Here is a 17521-nt window from a genome sequence, read left to right as displayed (position 1 = left end):
GTGTGTAAAAAAGGTTGTCATCTTATGCCAACTCATTCCAATAAATAAACTGACGTCTTTTTCAGCGATTACTGAAAGCAGATGGATGTCATTTGGAAATGAGGTCTTTGTGTGTAAGCCTAATTTGACATCATGCAGCCTATTTTATAAAGATGCCAGATTTTCTAAGTGAGCTTTGAGTGCAATCACCAGATGAGCTGCTTGATTTTTCCACTACAAGATGAGCTGATAAATAATCACTCGAGCGCTGAAAACAGACTGTAACAATATAATGTAAACATTGCTCTGACTTGACAGAAATAGATTTTATAATTACAAAAATGCTTTACTGAACAACATTGGGCAGGACGTGCAACTCTTTGTTGAAAGAATAACTGAGAAACTGCTGCACTTTGGTTGTAAACCACATACTCTTCAAATAGGCTACAAAGCTAAACCACAAGTATGTCTACATGGTGTTAGCAGAATGTTTGCTCTCCCAAAATGATTATGCTGTATTATGTGAAACTAAAACAAGTCATGTGGAAAACAGAAATGTAAAAGAAGTACACTGAAACCAGAGACTCTTGCTTCATTTTTTTAAATAGTGATGTCTGGATTCAATATCTCTGATATAACTTAACTTGAATTCAATGTGTCTGGAGACTCTACATCATTTTAAGCACCTACATGTTCACGTTAATCACCTGACATGAAGTATTTACACTTCACTACGTAAGCCTTCTGAAACAATAACAGCGACTGAACAAAATACAGAGTTATTTTAGAGTTGTTTATTGAATTAGTGCAGGTCTCACTGTAAAGTTGGTCATAGTGCACATATTGCTCGTCCTCTTTCATATCTAGCCTGGTATTTCATGAGCAGCTGAGATTGAAATATCACTGTGCATGGAAACATTAATGACCGAACCAGTTATAACAGCTTATAAAACTTTTTATTTTAAATTTTATATTATTTGTTTGTTTATAGTACAATACAAGTGACCACTATGAAAACACAAGACAATAGGGAAAACTAGACTCAAACAAACCAAAAATAAAAATAAAAAAGAGAAAAAAGGCAAAACAGCAGCAACAATAACAACAAGAACGATGGACGGGCAAACAAACAAACAAACAAAAATAAAAAAGGCATAATGTTTGGCTTAGATTTTTTTTTTTTATTGTAGCACGCATGTGTTTAGGTACATGTGTGTAATAAATAAATAATAACATAGCTATAATGCTCTTGGAGGGCATCTCTGGTTGGGCTCCAAGGATAAAGAGGTGCCAGAATGGATCCCAGCTGAATGGTTTAGTGGAGAATTTTATGTGTTTATTCTTGTTTTCCCTTCCTTTAAAATCTTGTTTGTTTGCTTGTTTTCTTCTTTTTTCTTCTCCTCTTCCTTGCTTTCTTTGCTCTTGCCTGCTTTAGGCCACCATCAGGCCCTTAGGAGGCGGTTGACCTGTTGCTGGCCAGCTTATCAAACTTAATGCTAATGCTACAATATGTCAGGATAACATTCTTAAAGCAAGGCAACTTTTTTCATAGCACCTTTCAACAACAGAGCTTTCAAATTCACTATTTTATTGTATAACTTTTATAAAAGGGGCAACAAGCAGATTTATCATGAATGATAAATGAAATTAAATGTAATTAGGCTTAAATATAAATTGAATGCACCCACTTATTATTATTAACTATTTACCTGCATTTCTGCCACATACCAGCATCTTTATTAGGATTTTACGAGGATATAGGCCTACTGCCTTTCTCTCATATCTCAAGAGAATAGTTTTCCAATTGGTCTTTAAGCCCAAATATGCATTATAAAAAGAAGCAAGTCCTTATTGAAGAGGTATTGCTCCAATTGTCAGTTATGTAGCAGTTGTGCAGCTTTAGTTATTGAGGATGGACATAAAAGATGCAGCATGAATATAAAGTTCCGGTAGAAATCACCAGAAGATGCGGAACAAAAGTACAGCAGTCGATGTTTCCAACCGGATAACAATTATATTGGACAGCTTTCTGTTTACACCGCAACGTGGGTCACCACAGCGGGTTCACTTTATGGCAGGGGAGTAAAAAAATAAATAACTAACTTAGTCACTTATATCTGTTTGTCATTCAGATAAAAATGGCTAAAAAGCGCCGCAGTGAAGACTCGGCGGAGTCAAACACGCCGGTCAAAAAAGAAAAAGCTTCGGAGTTCAATGGGACTGTTTTTAAAGCCATGCTAAAGGAGCCCACTACAGCCATGAAGGGTGAGTGTATAAGTACAGTTTAGTGGTGTCACTCACATCTCACAGAAGTGATACAAAGTTATATTAATAATTTATCAAGTCGTTTATCTTTCCCCCTCCTGCCTCGGTTCATTTTGATCTCTTATCACCTGCAGGACTTCATACATTCATATCAAACGCTAAGAAGCTGCCATCCTCTGACCTGTATGATGTGGTTGAAGGATATATTAAAATCTCTATGGAGTGTGCAGAAATATTCAAATTGCTGGAAGGAGAAAAGCAAATGGAGAGCGAGGTAAATTGAATTGATTTTCTTGGGAGAACTTGAAAATGTAAAATTTTTGTCTGTAACTGTCTTAAATGTCTTCTCTTCCTCTGATTGTGATGTTGTAGTTGGTCCTTTTTAGATATGATGACTTAGTCTGACCCCCCTCCCCTTTCAAGTAAAGATCTCATCTAATCTTACCTTTTATTCAGATGATGCTGATTTTTGAGAGTCTGGAGATGATCCTTCTAAGGACAGCCAGTGACCTGTCCCACTTCAACATGGTCGGCAACGCCATTGTGAAAAAGACTGTTTCTAGCTACATGAAACTACTACAGGGATCTTTCCACTCAGAAAATCACAGGTTGGTGTAATTTGAGCTCAGCAAATGGACCTCAGATTTCCTTCATAAGCACAATTTAAATGTTGCCTGATGCATGTGTGCCTCTTATTGTGTTCTCGCTTGTGCGCAGGTTTGTCCGTCAGTGCCTCAGTCTCCTGTCAGCCCTGGTGTCTCAGGGTCCAGAGGCTGCCAGAGAGGTCTTTAGTCACATCCACATTAATAAAGCTCTGTCTGGACTCGCAAAAAGAAAGGATAAGAAGGTGAGATTAAGTACCTGTTTAATTTTTCGAGTGTATTAGAGTTTTTAAGTACTGTAAAGACATTATGACATTTCTTCTCCACACCTTTTCCAGGGAAGACCTGACGTCCGCATGGCTTTCATCCAGTTTGTGCTTTCCTTTCTGGTGTCTGGAGACAACGCCACAGTTGGACAAATATTAGAAGTCAAAGGTGATAATTAGATATGGATTTACACAATTTAACGTATTTTGGATGTGTCGATGACATATTAATCTTTTGTGACAGAGCTTCTGCCAGAGATATTGAATACGGGGCTGAAGGAGGACAGGATGTCCATCGTTAATCTGATTTTGTCCACAATGAAGACCAGAGTAAGTGTGTGCTCATCTGTTCACACTTTCCATTTGTTTTATGATTTTCTAATTGTATTTATTGTCTTGCTGCAGGTTGTATTAAACAAGGCCATTAGTAAAACACAGAAAGTGCGTTTTTTCACACCTGCTGTGTTAGCCAACATAGCGTCTTTGTATAAATGGAACGGGATCGTGGATGCAACCGCCAACGATAACGGAGTAAGTTTTTCTTTTTATGTCTTATGTCTGTTGAAACAAAGGCTCTGTCACCCATCTTTGCTCTTGTGCCAGCGGGTCTAAATTATGTTTGTTTTTCGTAAGACGGCGGAGGACTCGGAGCATGCTGGGATACCAGTTGTACGGGAACTTGTTCACAGTTTCCTTCTTGACCTGTGTTGCTCTCGTAAGCACGGTATCAGCTTTCATGATGTCAGCTTTGGCACAGCCGGCAGGTAAGTAATCTATAGGGATATCAAGTTTACCTTGCACTTCTCTGGAAACCCCTCATACTGATTGTAGGATATTACTTTTTTGACAGAGCTGGCAACATTGTCTTGCTTCAGTTCCTGGTGGGGCTGAAACAAGCAACAGAAGATGAACTGGTGGCGGAGTTGGTGGTGAACGTGCTGAAAGCTAGTCCTGACATTCTGTCCAGATACTTCAAGGAGACCCAGTATTCATACACCCCCCGCCTCAAAAGTGCTTGGCAGGACAATGTCAAGTTGCTTAAAAAGGTAATGATCGCTGGTATAGTTGTTTATCTTGAGACATCTATCTTGTTTGTCTATTTTTAAAGGAAAATAATGGTCCTCTTCACATTTTTATATCAGATCTATGAGGCCCAGCCAGAGATTTCCACAGTGTTTCAAGCTTGTGAGGTCGTCCCTCTCCCTCGCCTGCTCTCCATGATTATGGTGATATCTCTTCCTCCGGTCTGTAACAAGACTTTCTTCACACAAGGCCTCAGTGTAAGTGACTGAGCCTCATAAAATAATTATTTGCGCGGTAGCTGCAGAATCAATAAACACTGAGCATGTACAGTACTTGGCTTTTCAGAATGTCTTCTCTTGTGTCTGACAGCTTGCCAACACAGCAGTGCAGCTCACAACTCTGTCCATGATGAATTTCATCTTGAAAAAAGCCAATAAGAATATGGAGTACCTTTTGGATAAATCTGAGTGGCACAACTCAGATGTATACACTCTTGACATGATGGAGGACTTGGTGCAGCAGTACAGAGAGACACTAAGCAAGGTAAGTTCAGGAATGCTGCTGTCTTAATACCAACAAATTCAATTTTCACTTTGGATTTCCACAACTCAAGTCTCCTCTTTTTGTGCTCTGGACCAGATTTTGCCTGATATGACGAGCATCGTTGCAAAGTGGCAGTCACTAACCAAGAAGGAAAAGACAGAGGGCGAAGGAAAAACAACCAAAAATGAAGGGAGTGCTGAACAGACGGATGCTAAAAATGAAGACCCTGGTAATAATGGTTACCATACATGTGTATTTATTCTTATTAGCCCTGTAAAACAAAGGAGACAACCAGTAAATATTAATTGACTGACTCACGTATTTTATGTTCAGCAGTTGCTGAGACAGCTGAGGTCATCCTGCTGAAGGCTCTGATTCTCCAGGTCATATGTCTTTACCAGAAAGTAGTGCCACATCTGGTTAGCCAGTGTAAATTTGACTTCAGCAAGCTCTTCAAAGGTAAAGTTCTTTTTAATCAGTTGATATATAAGTTGTACATTTTGAGTTTGGTGCTTCAGAGTTCATTTTCTTTAACCTCTCAAGGGATTGTGTCGGAGAAAGGAATGAGGGAAGAAGTTCCTCCAGTTTTGCAGTACCAGATTCTACAGTTGGCCTTAGATCTGCCTGCAAGCAAGTTCTCCTGGTTCCGCATACAGGTGAAGAAGTTACTTCGTTTTTTATGTTTTTACTGTTATTTTCAATGCTTTGAGGGTCTTTTGTTGTACTTGGCATTGTTTTCATAGTTTTCTATTGTCGTGCTTTTCTTTCTCAGGATGTTGCAGATACCGAATCATCATCAGGAGAGAAGTCAGTACTTTACCTGCTTCTCAAGATGTTTGTCAGCAGCAGCAGCAGCCACCTGAAAACCTCCACACGGATGCTGGTTCTAAAAGTAACGGACATTTCATTTTCTTTTACTCTCTCTCTCAGTGTGCATTTCTTTTCAGCCTGCCAACAATCCAAGATAGCTTGGTGGAATTTACATTTATCATAACATCTGTGGACACAGCTCCATTTCTAGAGGATTTATGACTTTAACAGTACTTCAACTACATCAGGAGGCAGTTCATTCGCTGCACATTACCAAAAGTACCGTGGGAACGCTCAAAGAAATTACCAACTATTTTGTGTTTTCTTCAGGTGCTTAAAGACAGTGGTGTGTTTGAGTACACCTGGACTGAACTTGAGCTCTGGCTTGACCAGTTGGCTCGAGTAGAGCCAAACCAACAAGAGACCGTCATCCAGTTCTTGGAGAGGGTGAGCCCATCTACGTAACATATTGATTAAATTACTGTTATACTGTATTTCTTATGACAAAATTTGAATCATGCCCCAGTAGTTCAAATTGATGACAAGTTCTTTGGTCTTTCACTCTAGGTGTTGGTGAAATTGGTGTGCAATTCCTACACATACACAGATAAGGTTGCCAGTCTGGTCCAGGAAGCAGCTTATCTGCAAGCTAACCTGAGTAGCCAGGAGGGAGATGCTGCCAGTATTCCTGTCTCGCACATAGATGGTGAGCATTTAAAGATGGAAATTAAAGTTGGTTTCTTACAGTCGTTGTGTTACACTTCTTTTCTAATGGGACAATGTCTTCTAGATGTCCTAGACATGCTGGATGTCATTATGGAGGGTAATGAAGGTGAGATGGAGGAGTTCGGGCCATCTCTGAGTGAAGACCTCATCATTCAGACCTTCCCCTTCAGTGTGGTGGTACCTGCTGCTCTGGAGGCCCGAAACAAACTTCCAGCAGACAAGGGTAAAGCACATCTTACCTCACATGGAACAAATGCAGTGCAAGTTTTTTCTGTGAATAAAGCCTGTTCTTTGTTCTTAAAAAGTGGTTTCTCTTTCCTAAAAGTGTTTTTTCTCAGCAGTTTGCCTCCTTAGCAACCTTTGTTGTCCTCTCTCCATGGATCTTTTTATAAATAGATACATCAGAACTGATTGTGTGGTATGTTGTAAGGTTAATCTGTCTTTCTTCCCTCAGGGGTCGTGTATGAATACTTGCATGCAGTGCTTTCAGATGTGCTGCACTGTCAGAGAGAGCCTCTCCCCCTCTGTCTGGCTCTGCTGCAGTATGATAAAGAGCTTCTGTCCTCCGAACAGTCTGTTTCTCCTCATCCCTCCATCATACACCTTCATCAATATTATTCCAAATGGGTCCCACAGCAGAGCCGGGAGGAACTGGTCAGTTTTCGGTGGCTCTATGACACAGTTTAACTGAAATAGTGATGCACTCATTTTTGTTTATTTCATATAAAATAACATCTCTTCTTTTTTTTTCAGTTCAAGTCATCTGAATGCCAGTCAAAGGAATTGCTAGCCCCTACTTCCTTCACTGCACTGATGAAAGATGCATATAGCAAAGGACTGAGCAGTTCGCTTGACGACAGCTTCAGGAAGAATGTAGAGGAAACTCTAGCTTCCATGTCGATAGCAGAATTTCCACTAGCAGTCAAACAGATCTTACTCTACATCAAATCAACACTGGAAAACTTCGGCACAGTAAGAACACTAAACAAACTCACTACTCTGTAAGAATCACTAAGTCTCACATATCTACAACATCATATTCTTTTTCTACACAGTTCTCCAAAGACACAGGAACTGCCCTTTTGAAGACCTTGATGGGAATACTCCAAGATTTGGTAACCAAGCTAATAGGCTTCCAGGTAACCACAGACTCTGAGCCAGCAGCAGAGAACTCCCAAGAAGGATCAGACCTCTTCCTGGAAATCAACCAGTCATCCACAGTGGAGGCCAGCAAAGATCAGGTTACAAAAAGTTCAGCTTTTACAATGACTTTTATTTGATGGAGGGTTTTTTTTTGTTATGACCAATGATATCAAGTTTAATTCTACTATTTTAGAACTACTGATGCTAATATGACACCCTCTCTGTTTAGGTCCTTATTTCTGCACTTGGCTCCATCTTCAAGCATCCATGTTTGGAACAGTGGTATCTGGCTCTTGAGCTGGCAACTTTGCCTCCCCACACGCTGAACCCTGTCAGGCTAAAGCATCTTTGTGCTCAGTTGGGTGATGACATTCTGGCCCTGCTAAAGACCAGTGCCCCTACTCTCCGTGATCTGGGTCACTTAGAGCTTCTCTCTACCTACATGGGAGCGGTTGAAAAAGCTGTGCTTAAGGAACTGATGGAGAAGAGTTCCCAGGCCGCAAAGAAACAGTCCAGACCTTTCCAGGCCCTGCTGTCTCTGCACAGCTTCATGGAGTCCTCTAATTTGAGAGAGGTGGTCTCCAAGTTGCTACTCCTCCCCAAGGAGAGCCTCATTTCTCCTGGCAGTGAGGGCACGAAAGCTGAGCTCAGTATCTACGGTCACGCAGCGCTGCAGATTCTCACAGAGTCTAAAGCTAACTCATCCCACGACCATGGCATCTCTCTGTCACAGGCACACCTCCATGGCCTGGGCACCCTGCTGCTGTCCTGCTCCAGCCCTGTGCTGGAAGCCTTCCTGCTCCAGACTCTGTCCAGTGAGCCAGGCAGTGCCAAGCTCATTCACACTGATGTGCTGCTGCATTGTCTCCAGCATCCTCTCCCAGACACTCAGGCCATCAGCTCTGTGCTGCTGCAGAACTGTTCCACACACCGACTCTGCTTTGAGGTGTGGTGTCAAGAACCAGCAAACATGGAGAAGCTCTCAGACCAGGCAGAAACCTTTCTTCCACTGATCAACACATACCTACATGTGGCAAGTAGAGAGGATCCTGCCAGGCCCAAAGATGGTTTGTAATAAAACAAGTTCTCTATTGTCTAGAAGCATGTGGCAGCAGCGACATGAATCATGTTGTTGTTGTTTTCTCTCATTACCACTTCTATTAAAAAATGTTCAATTGTTGTGTTTTTGTAGTGCAAAAAGACATTTTAAAGGCCTTGAAGCAAGGGCTGCTGGCCAAATTGATCCAGCTGGTTCTCGGAAACCTGGCAGAAGACTCTGGAGCTCAGTCTGTTGAAATACTAGCCAGTCTGATCAAACTCTCTGCAAACATCAAGGACATCAGGGATTTGATCAATGATCTTCCCGACGCTCTTCAAAAAGTGGACAGTTTTGAAAGGTTATATTTAACTCAAATACTAAAAGTAAATTATCGGTGTCAGGGATGATTGGCTAAATAAATTGTTTTCTCTTCCAGATGGCAACTAGTAGATGTCATCACTGAGAAGTTGGCTGATTGCCCAGAAGAGCAGGAAACCTGGAGGAGATCTGTCACCACTGCTGCCCTCAAGTGTCTTATCGCTTCTTACAGTCACACCAAAGATCAAGCTACTTCCCCATCAGCACAGGAGCAGAGCATCCTGGAAAGACTCCAGAGACTCCTAGTAGGTCCATTTTCCTTACACATACAGCATATTTTTGTTTTTGCTTCGTTCATTTCATAATTTATCTTTATTGCGCAGACATCATCTGATGACATCACTGCATCTGAATGGAACAGTTTTGTGAAGAACGGACTGAAGTAAGATGTTTGTCTGAGTTCTTTCTGCTAAATGTTTATCGAGAGCGTCACATTAGATTTCTTTTGAAATAAATAACCTGAAATGATGATCTTCTACTATAGATATAGGTACAGAGATCACCACTTCCTGATCACCTTGAAAAACCTGTTGGAAGTGATGCACGGTGACAGCGAAATCCAGAAGGATCTGATACCTTTATCCACCCTTCATATGATGGCAAGCAGCCATTCATTGTTCCTGCCCACCATGTTGGACTCTGATGACGAGCCTGACAGGTGTAAAGCTAAAGGTACATAGGGAATCGTATGGAACTGGCAAAAAAAAGCCTTATTCATCAATTGTTTATATTAATATTGGACACAAACACACTTATTTTGTTGTAATTTCAGAAGCGTTAGTGTCCCTCCTTCTCTGCCTGGTTAAGAAATGCCCAACAGTCTGCAACATCAATCACTTTGTAGTTCTTTTGGGAGCATATGGAGCTACACTTAGTACTTCAGGTAAAACAGTAAATCTAAGTATTTTTATGTTTTTTGTGTGTTTGTTGTCCTTTTTTTCTCTTACATCTTGTTTTGTTTTACAGATCAGAAACTATTACTACTTCTCCAGGAGTATGAGAGAAACAACGTCAGTCTTCTGAAATTCCAGTAAGTTACATTAATTTTCTATGTCGTATATCCAACAAATCCTCCTGTCTGTTGCAAACACTCAATGTGGGTTTTCAACTGCAGATCCATCTTGTGGGGCCCAGCAGCTGTGGAGCACCACAAGACCAGGAAAAGCCTGGGAGCTTCTCTGTGGAAGCAGGCGAGCTCAGACGACCTGCTGGCCCTGCTGAATACTGACCGAATGCTCCAAACTATCGCACACTTTCCCCAACAACGCAGAATCATCCCGCAGGTTGGCATTTTAATGCATGTTACTTTTTATAAGATAATTCCAGTTTTATGCATAGAGTATGAGATATCTGAACTGTTTGACCTGTGGATATTCAAATTTCATTCTCTCATAGGATGAGAAGGAGCTGCTATACAATAAAAATGAAGTGAAGGACCATGGTACTTTATATGATCCCTGTTTCCTTTTACCTCTGTTCAGCAACATCCTGGGACCAGGTGAGCATATTTCATTGCTGTTGTCATTCCTCCAAATCCGTTTAGATCATCAGTGCTCATATCTGTTGCATTTTTTTGTCCTCTCTGTGACAGAGTGTGTGATTGACTGCCTCAAGTTTGTATCCATCCATGCCTTTGGAGTAACTGTAATGGCTCTAAGTAGCTATGACCCAAAGGTGAGAGCGGCAGCGTACCACGTGCTGAGCTGCTTCTACCAACACCTGGAGGGTGCTCGATTCAGAGAGAAGAAACAGGTAAATTGTCTGGGAGGTGGTCTGTGAGTATTTAACTACTATCTGTGTGTAAATCCCCTCCAAAAACACTGAGCTTGTTTGATGTGCTTGTTTTTTTTTTTTTACAAACAGCTGCAGTACTTGATGGACACTATGAAGAATGGGATTCGACAGCAGAATCAAAGACTCCCATTTGTTTTGACCACTTATATCACCAAAGTGGCTCAGCAGATGCTCAAACCTGGTGTGTAACTCTGAAAACCTCCCTGAAGTTAGTCCCTGACCAGCATGATTTTGCCAGTGGTGTTTGCATAAGGATATTTGTTTAAGGCTTGTTTAAAACTTGTCCAGATAAATAAACTTTTTGTATGTATTTGTTGCATCTCTATATACAGTACATTATGCTCTTGACTGCTGAAGTAGTCAACTTTGCCCTCTGGATCTTTGACCTTTTCCCTTGTTCTTCCTTATTTCCCAGAGGACCACATGTATGTGGTGTTAAACAGGTTTCTGCTGTCCCATCAGAGTTTGGACTTCAGAAGAGTTCCCGAGTTCTTCAAGCTCTTTTATGGCTTTGACTTGGAGGTAAAGTGCTGAGGGAAACCGATTTAAAAAAAAAAAAAAAAACAAAACAAACTGTTCTGCAAGTTATCATGATTGGTGACTTTTACCCTGGACAAATAAATGACTGTACAAACAAACTCTGCTTGTGTCAATAAGATTCAACCTTCATCTGTATGTGTTGCTCAGCTCAGTTTTTTTTTTTTTTTTAAGACTGACATTATCTTTGTTCTGCAGCACAAGATGGAACGTGAGTGGATCCTGAATGTGCTGGAGGAAGGGCTAAGCGATGGACACTGCTATGAATTATGCAACCAACAAGGCATCTTTCAGAGCCTTTTAGGCTTCAGCAGCAGCCCTCTGTGTGATGAGCACTCACAGGTACACACTGGGGGGGAATCGTAGTGATGCAACACATTAGCAAGATTACAGAGACTGACTCTGTGAAGAAAGGAATTTAACAAAACAAACCAGAAGAAAATAAGTTATGTCTAATTTATATAATTCATCATATACATTATGTCTAATGTATATAATTTCACATGCATCTCCACTAGGCACAGATCATCAGGGTGTTGTGTCAGGCCGCCCGTGTGACCAAAGCAGCGTACAACCTCACCAAGAGCTGTGGGCTTCTAACCTGGATAATACAGCTGGTTGAAAAAAGGTGAGTATTAGAGTAAGGTCCATTTTTAATATCGATATTTTCATTCATATTACTACAATAGTGTGTTCATTCATATTCTCTACTGAAGTCTGTACTTACTGTCCTCCTCAGGAATCTAGACCAACATCTGCTAAGTGCCATCATAGATCTGCTCCATACGCTGTGGTTTACTAACCTCGGGCAGAAGGAGAAGAACATAGATGGAACCAAAACCTCCTCATCTACAGAGGAGAAACCTCAGAGCTCAGTGAAGTGTCTGCCACTGCCACTCATCAGTGAATTCCTGTGTGTGGCATCAGCTATCAGTAGACACCTCAGGTAAAGGGTCTAGATACATTCATCACAGTGAAGATATAATGCAGAACTTTTCCGATTTTGTAACGTTAAAGTCTTGTTTTGGTTAGTACCGCTGCATATGTGGAAAAAGTTATGTAAAGCCTTTTGTGGCTCCAGAGGGAGTTACACAAAATCAGATGCCATTTGAGACAGTGTCAGTTGGGGCTGAAGTCTACAAGCTTTAAAAATGAAAAAAAAATCTGTGGTTGTGGAGGTAGAAAGAAACGAGGGCTCCAGACATCTGTAGCCCACAAGCTGCTACAAGCATAACACACCTGAATGTCTTGAGTGCTGCCAGTAGCCAGTAATGTCCTGGCTCCGCTGCATAGATTGCGGTCATTCGACAATGTTGTGGGAGCACAATGTTGAAATGCTCTTTTAACTTGTGTTTCAAATGATTGTTCAGGTGTTTGACCCAGAACTTATAGTCGAAAGGTGAACCGCTGACAAAAGTTGAGATGTCAGCCAACACCACACATAATAAATGCAAACCGTCCTTTGGTCAAGGATGTCAATGTTTGTTTGATCTGTTCCCGTCAGGTCGGTTGTGAAGGCCGCTCAGCTCAACCGGTTTCTGCACACTCTTTGCTCTGTACTGAAGCATCGTGGGACAGCTCTCAATGTAAACAAACAGGCTGACTGGCTCACACTCCACCCACAGCCTCTCTCCTGTACCGAAGCCCTCACTCTGCTCCGCTGCTGGGCCTCCCTGTCCCACAACACAGCTCTCCTTACCCAGATACAAGCCTTGTCTGAAAAGCACAAAGTGAAGGAATTGCTGGGTAAGTTCTGTTAAGTGTACTTTCAACAAAATAATGGAAACACCTAATACAAAAGGAGTTCATGAATATTATTAACACTGCTGCAGTGGTGGGTCATAAAAGGTTGAATGAAGCCTTTTGATAAAAACCAAAGAGCACAAAAACTCCAAACTTAAACAAAAGGCATCATCAAAAATAGAAATGGCTATCACAAGTTGAAATTGACCAACATGGACATGTTTATTTATGTTCCTGATGTTTGCTCAAACAGATTTTGCATGGCTTTGATAATGACATAATTACTAACAAAAGATTGTACATACCAGAGAATGGAAAACAATGTTTCTAATATATCATTTTTGGTTTAATTTGACTGGTTTGTGGCCAAACAGCCTTTGTTGCAATTAATTCCAGGCTGTTTAATTCTGCTTTGTTGATGCTATGAGGCATCTCAGCATTTGAAAGTAAAAAAAAAAACACCGAGCCTAAAAACATACATTCCCAGAAATTCTGATTAATATTCAGTATTAGGGTTTCATAACCTACAGTCTTGTACCACATCAACAGTACCAGCTCCAGTCAATAACTCCTCTGGGATTGCTGCTCTCGTGCTGACCCCGTCTCCTCCTCTCTGCAGGGAAATGAATAGAAAACTCTTCACAAGGCTTATAAAGTATCACATTGTTGCGTGTAACCACATTACACGCTGGACTGTCATAGTTTTGCCTTTAAAAACAGTGGAGAATTTAGAGCTTTGTTCTTTTTCACAGAATCTAAATCATTCCTTTTATTTTTAATGGGATAAACATAGTTTTGTTCATCTCGCTCCTCAGGGACGGGGAAGGATAAGGCCCGAGGTAAAGGCCCCTTTTCCCAGGCCCGCGTAAGAAAGGAGAACCTGGCAGAGGACACTGAGACGGAGAAACAAGAAGAGAGTCTCCTGACAGAGTGTAAATTTTACCTCAGCAGCATCTTCGTCCACTGGGAGCCTGCGTTTCCCCTCACTGAACCCCAGCCAGCTCAGCCAAGAGACGAAGCGGATTCCAGTCGGTTGGCTGGTGATACAGCGCACCTGCTCACCAAATGGTCCCTGAGGTGCTTGGTAGAGGATTCGTATGATGAGGAAAGAACAAAAAACTTCTTGCGCTGGGTCGAAAAGGCTGTGGTAAAACACAGAGAAATTGTGAATGTTGCGTTACTGGATCCCGGCCTGAAAGCAGACCTGCTGCGACTCTACCACCAGGCCTTTGAAGATCAGTGTTACTCCACCATTTCAGCAAGAGTAGAAACCTTCCAGCTGTTTACCAACATTATGATGCAATTACTAGAGAGCCAAGGCCAACTTCCAGACATACATCAGACAGTTGTCTCTGCTTGCCTGCCACAAGTCACACATGATCAGTCTAAATATGGTAAGACCCTGCCACCTTATTGACAAATACTGTTTGTGTCTCCTAGTAACAAGAAAACACATTGCGTGACAGATGACAGATGGCAACTATTTTGATAATTGATTTGATTAATCGTTTAAGATGTTTTTTCAAGCAAAACCACCAAACATTCGAGAGTTCTAGGTTCTCAAATGTGAGAATTTGCTGCTGTTTTTTTGGTCTTACGTAATGTGAGTTAGATTTGGACTGTTTGTTATACAAAACAAGACATTTGATGAAGTCACCTTGTGTTTTAGGATAGTGCAATGGATATTTTTCACAGTTTTTTGATGGTTTTTATTAACTAAACGATGAATTAAGATAATAATTGGCAGATAAGTCTATAATGTAAGTTGTTGTAGCCCTATAATACCTCAAACATTACCATATCATTAACAACACTGTACTTGTACTGTACTTTTCAACTCCATACCTCCAGGCTGGTGGTAAATATTGCATACATTTATTAAAGGATAGGTTCAAGTCTGTCTTAAAAACAACAGTCAGGTGCCCATATAAACATTTAAACAGTTTTTGCATCACTTCTCCTGTTCATACCGGAGATCTTAATGAGCTTCCAATGTAAGTGATGGGGGACAAAATCTACAGTCGGTGTAAAAGTTCATTTCTAAAGTTAACAGAAGTTCAAATGAGGCTTTAGTAGTGTGTATTAATCAAATCAAGGGGGGAACTTTTCCAAAAGTTACAGTACCCTGAGTGTTAAATTCCCTCTTTGTGCTTCAGCAGACAGTGTTTGCTTGCAGAGGGATAGAAACACAAAGAGGGAATTTTGTACCAAAAATACTGTAACTGTAGAAGATTTCCACTGAGTTCGTCCAACTCAGACTGCTGAAGCTTCATTTTAGCTGCAGGTAAACTTTTTCATCTGTTTATTAAAATAACATTAAACATTTACTTTGGTCAGTTCAGCAGTGTACTGTGAAGGTGAATAAAGACGTTGTTAGGTTTCGCCACATTTATTGTAGTTCACATCAGTGTTACTGAGGTCATGCTCCTGTAAAACAATACAGTCAGTGTATTTGCATTTTTACATTACTAGAAGATAAATATATATACTGTATATATGCCATATTTGGAATATTAAGCATCAGTCAAAAGGCCATACAGACTCTAAACCTGCCCTCAGGCAAGAAGGAAATACATGACTTTGATATGTACTTGTGACATTCAGATATGTCCACTTGGTGAAGATAAATTAACGTTCATCTTGATTTATCAAAACCCTTTAACACATGCAGTACAGTGCATACTAACTAAAACTGTAAAGAAACACAAAAAACCATGAGTAGACATATTTTTCTGTCATTTGGGAAGCTAAATCAGAGGTTACATCACAGGCAGCTTTAAAAACACATTTTATAACCAAATATCAATCCAATACAGATTAAATCATTTGTCGACCAATATTTTCAACGGGAGTGTCCTTCAACAAAAAAATGCACACTTCTCTAAATGGCTCGTTTGTAATTAGTTGTAAATGTGTGAATAAATGAAACCTCTTGTTTTCTCCTTTCCAGAAGCTGGACTATTTCTGTTGTCGTTGTACATCCATGAGTTGTGGAGCGGAGCCAAATCAGCAGAACTGTTCCTATTTCATGTCAGTTTGGTGACCAGAGCCAAGTGTAAGAGACAGAGAGGATCCAAATCATCACCGACCGACACAGCCATCAGAGCCATCTGTAACGACATCATCACCATGAAGAGTTAATAAATCTGACATCCGAACACTGCTGTGTTCTTTTAAATAGACTTCCATACAAGAAAGCTTGTATTCTTTCATTTCGCTGCCATGTTTGTTTCTTGTAAAACTGCTGAAGATATTTTGTAAACATTTGTAAAACCGTTATAAAATGTTGATTTACAAATCTGTTATTAAGTGTGTGTAATTTTTGTGAGTTTTAGGGAACAAAAGGTGTTGTCTAAATTCAAGAAATTGGATTAAAAGCAGTAAAACTGCCATATCAATGAAGCCGATAATGTACCTGAGTTCTATCCTTGTCCCCTTATTATTGAGGCCAAGGTCCACATGTACACACACTGTTGGTAAAAGCACAAGATAATGGTTACATAACACTCTGTTTCATAGTAAAGGCAGACTTGCACTTTATAGATTTTCAGTGAAATGGAAGCAGAATTATTGGCTCTCATTTCCCCCCCGACATCTCCACAGTTGCATTTTCATCATTCTAGTTTTGAATTTCAAAACCAATCCATCACCTCAATTTTTAACATTTGCATTTACATATGTAAAAAAAGTGCTCTCATTCAGATTCAGCCTCACAGTAGATCAAGCGGTGGATGTTCTGAGTCGACCTCTGATTTTGGTTCTGTGACTCCTGCAATAATGATAAAAAGAATGTAAAAACTTTAAAGCTATAGCATTACTTAGTATGTATATATTTTAGTATTTGATTAATAAATCTAGGACAGGGAGGCTTTTAAAGCTGATGCATCGCACTTACCTTGTCAAGTTCCCACTGCGAGACATTAGATTCAAACTGAGAAAGAGGAATCCCACAAAAGCAGCCAGAATAATCCAAAATATAATAACAATTGAGTCTGGAAGGGGAGAGGAAATTTGATGTTATCATGTAACACAAGAAGAAACATACAAAAAATTCTATAAAGGCTATAAACTTACATTTGTTGTATTTCAGCTTGCTCTCATCCACAATCACAGGATCAAGATAATCATAATAGTACTCCCATTCATAGGGAAGAGCGCTGGTGGAGTTCTCCATTACAGCCATCATCTCAATTTGGAAGAGAAAAAAATGCTTTCTCATACCAAAAGTTTGGTAGAAAAAGATGATTTTCATTTAACCATAATGAAAAACAAAATCACATCAAAGTTGGTCATAAATTTCAGTAAACCTAGAGAAAAATTCCTCCGGTTCCTTCAGCCCACATGTATATTTGTCTGCTCAGCTCCAGTTGTTATTCCTGACTGTATTTCAGCAGTTATGCAGTGTGCAGGTTTGGCCACAGCAGTGCATGATGGAGCCATTTAACTGGGTGCAAGAAAAACATTCAGGGAAGCTGAAATAGAATTGGGTAGGGTAACATTACCAATGAAAATACCCAAAGTTGTGTTCTTGTGCCTTGTTTGCAATTAATGAGTGGGTCAGACAAGGTGCACCTTATTGTGGGAGATTTACTACATACTATCCTTTTTTAATGTAGGAGTTGTGTGATCTTTGGTAGTATTCAAAAGTCATGGTACTGCACACTCATGCTGTG

At 40.3% G+C, this 17521-nt stretch overlaps 1 protein-coding gene and 1 long non-coding RNA gene across 3 annotated transcripts; one reads left to right on the top strand and one right to left on the bottom strand.

Annotated features, from left to right (window-relative positions):
- The first annotated feature begins 1994 nt into the window (after positions 1–1994).
- On the top strand, positions 1995–16153 carry urb1 (URB1 ribosome biogenesis homolog). 2 transcript variants are annotated; one of them, XM_044354469.1, is made up of 39 exons: positions 1995–2244; positions 2379–2518; positions 2701–2852; positions 2962–3091; positions 3185–3281; positions 3357–3442; positions 3518–3643; positions 3746–3876; positions 3963–4158; positions 4255–4392; positions 4505–4678; positions 4775–4907; positions 5015–5137; positions 5222–5334; positions 5451–5570; positions 5819–5935; positions 6056–6194; positions 6279–6437; positions 6669–6868; positions 6968–7186; positions 7270–7455; positions 7587–8424; positions 8550–8754; positions 8833–9019; positions 9098–9156; positions 9259–9446; positions 9547–9657; positions 9741–9804; positions 9889–10057; positions 10170–10272; positions 10366–10526; positions 10638–10749; positions 10984–11090; positions 11304–11447; positions 11624–11733; positions 11845–12051; positions 12610–12851; positions 13664–14242; positions 15799–16153. In XM_044354469.1, the coding sequence occupies exons 1-39, from the start codon at positions 2118–2120 to the stop codon at positions 15987–15989; spliced, it is 6783 nt and encodes a 2260-aa protein (XP_044210404.1). In that variant the 5' UTR covers positions 1995–2117; the 3' UTR covers positions 15990–16153. The 2 variants fall into 2 exon arrangements, with proteins under 2 accessions (XP_044210404.1, XP_044210403.1); XM_044354468.1 differs by having other exon boundaries at positions 5012–5137.
- Positions 16154–16232: 79 nt separating this feature from the next.
- LOC122984140 lies at positions 16233–17232 on the bottom strand. Its single transcript, XR_006403839.1, has 4 exons — positions 16923–17232; positions 16744–16840; positions 16563–16617; positions 16233–16318 (listed from the first exon to the last, which is right to left on the bottom strand). It is a non-coding gene; the product is annotated as an uncharacterized LOC122984140 (long non-coding RNA).
- Between the last annotated feature and the right edge of the window lie 289 nt (positions 17233–17521).

Source organism: Thunnus albacares, chromosome 6 (genome assembly GCF_914725855.1).
Source record: "Thunnus albacares chromosome 6, fThuAlb1.1, whole genome shotgun sequence".
NCBI lineage: Eukaryota > Metazoa > Chordata > Actinopteri > Scombriformes > Scombridae > Thunnus > Thunnus albacares.
This window is presented reverse-complemented; position numbering and strand designations above follow the sequence as displayed.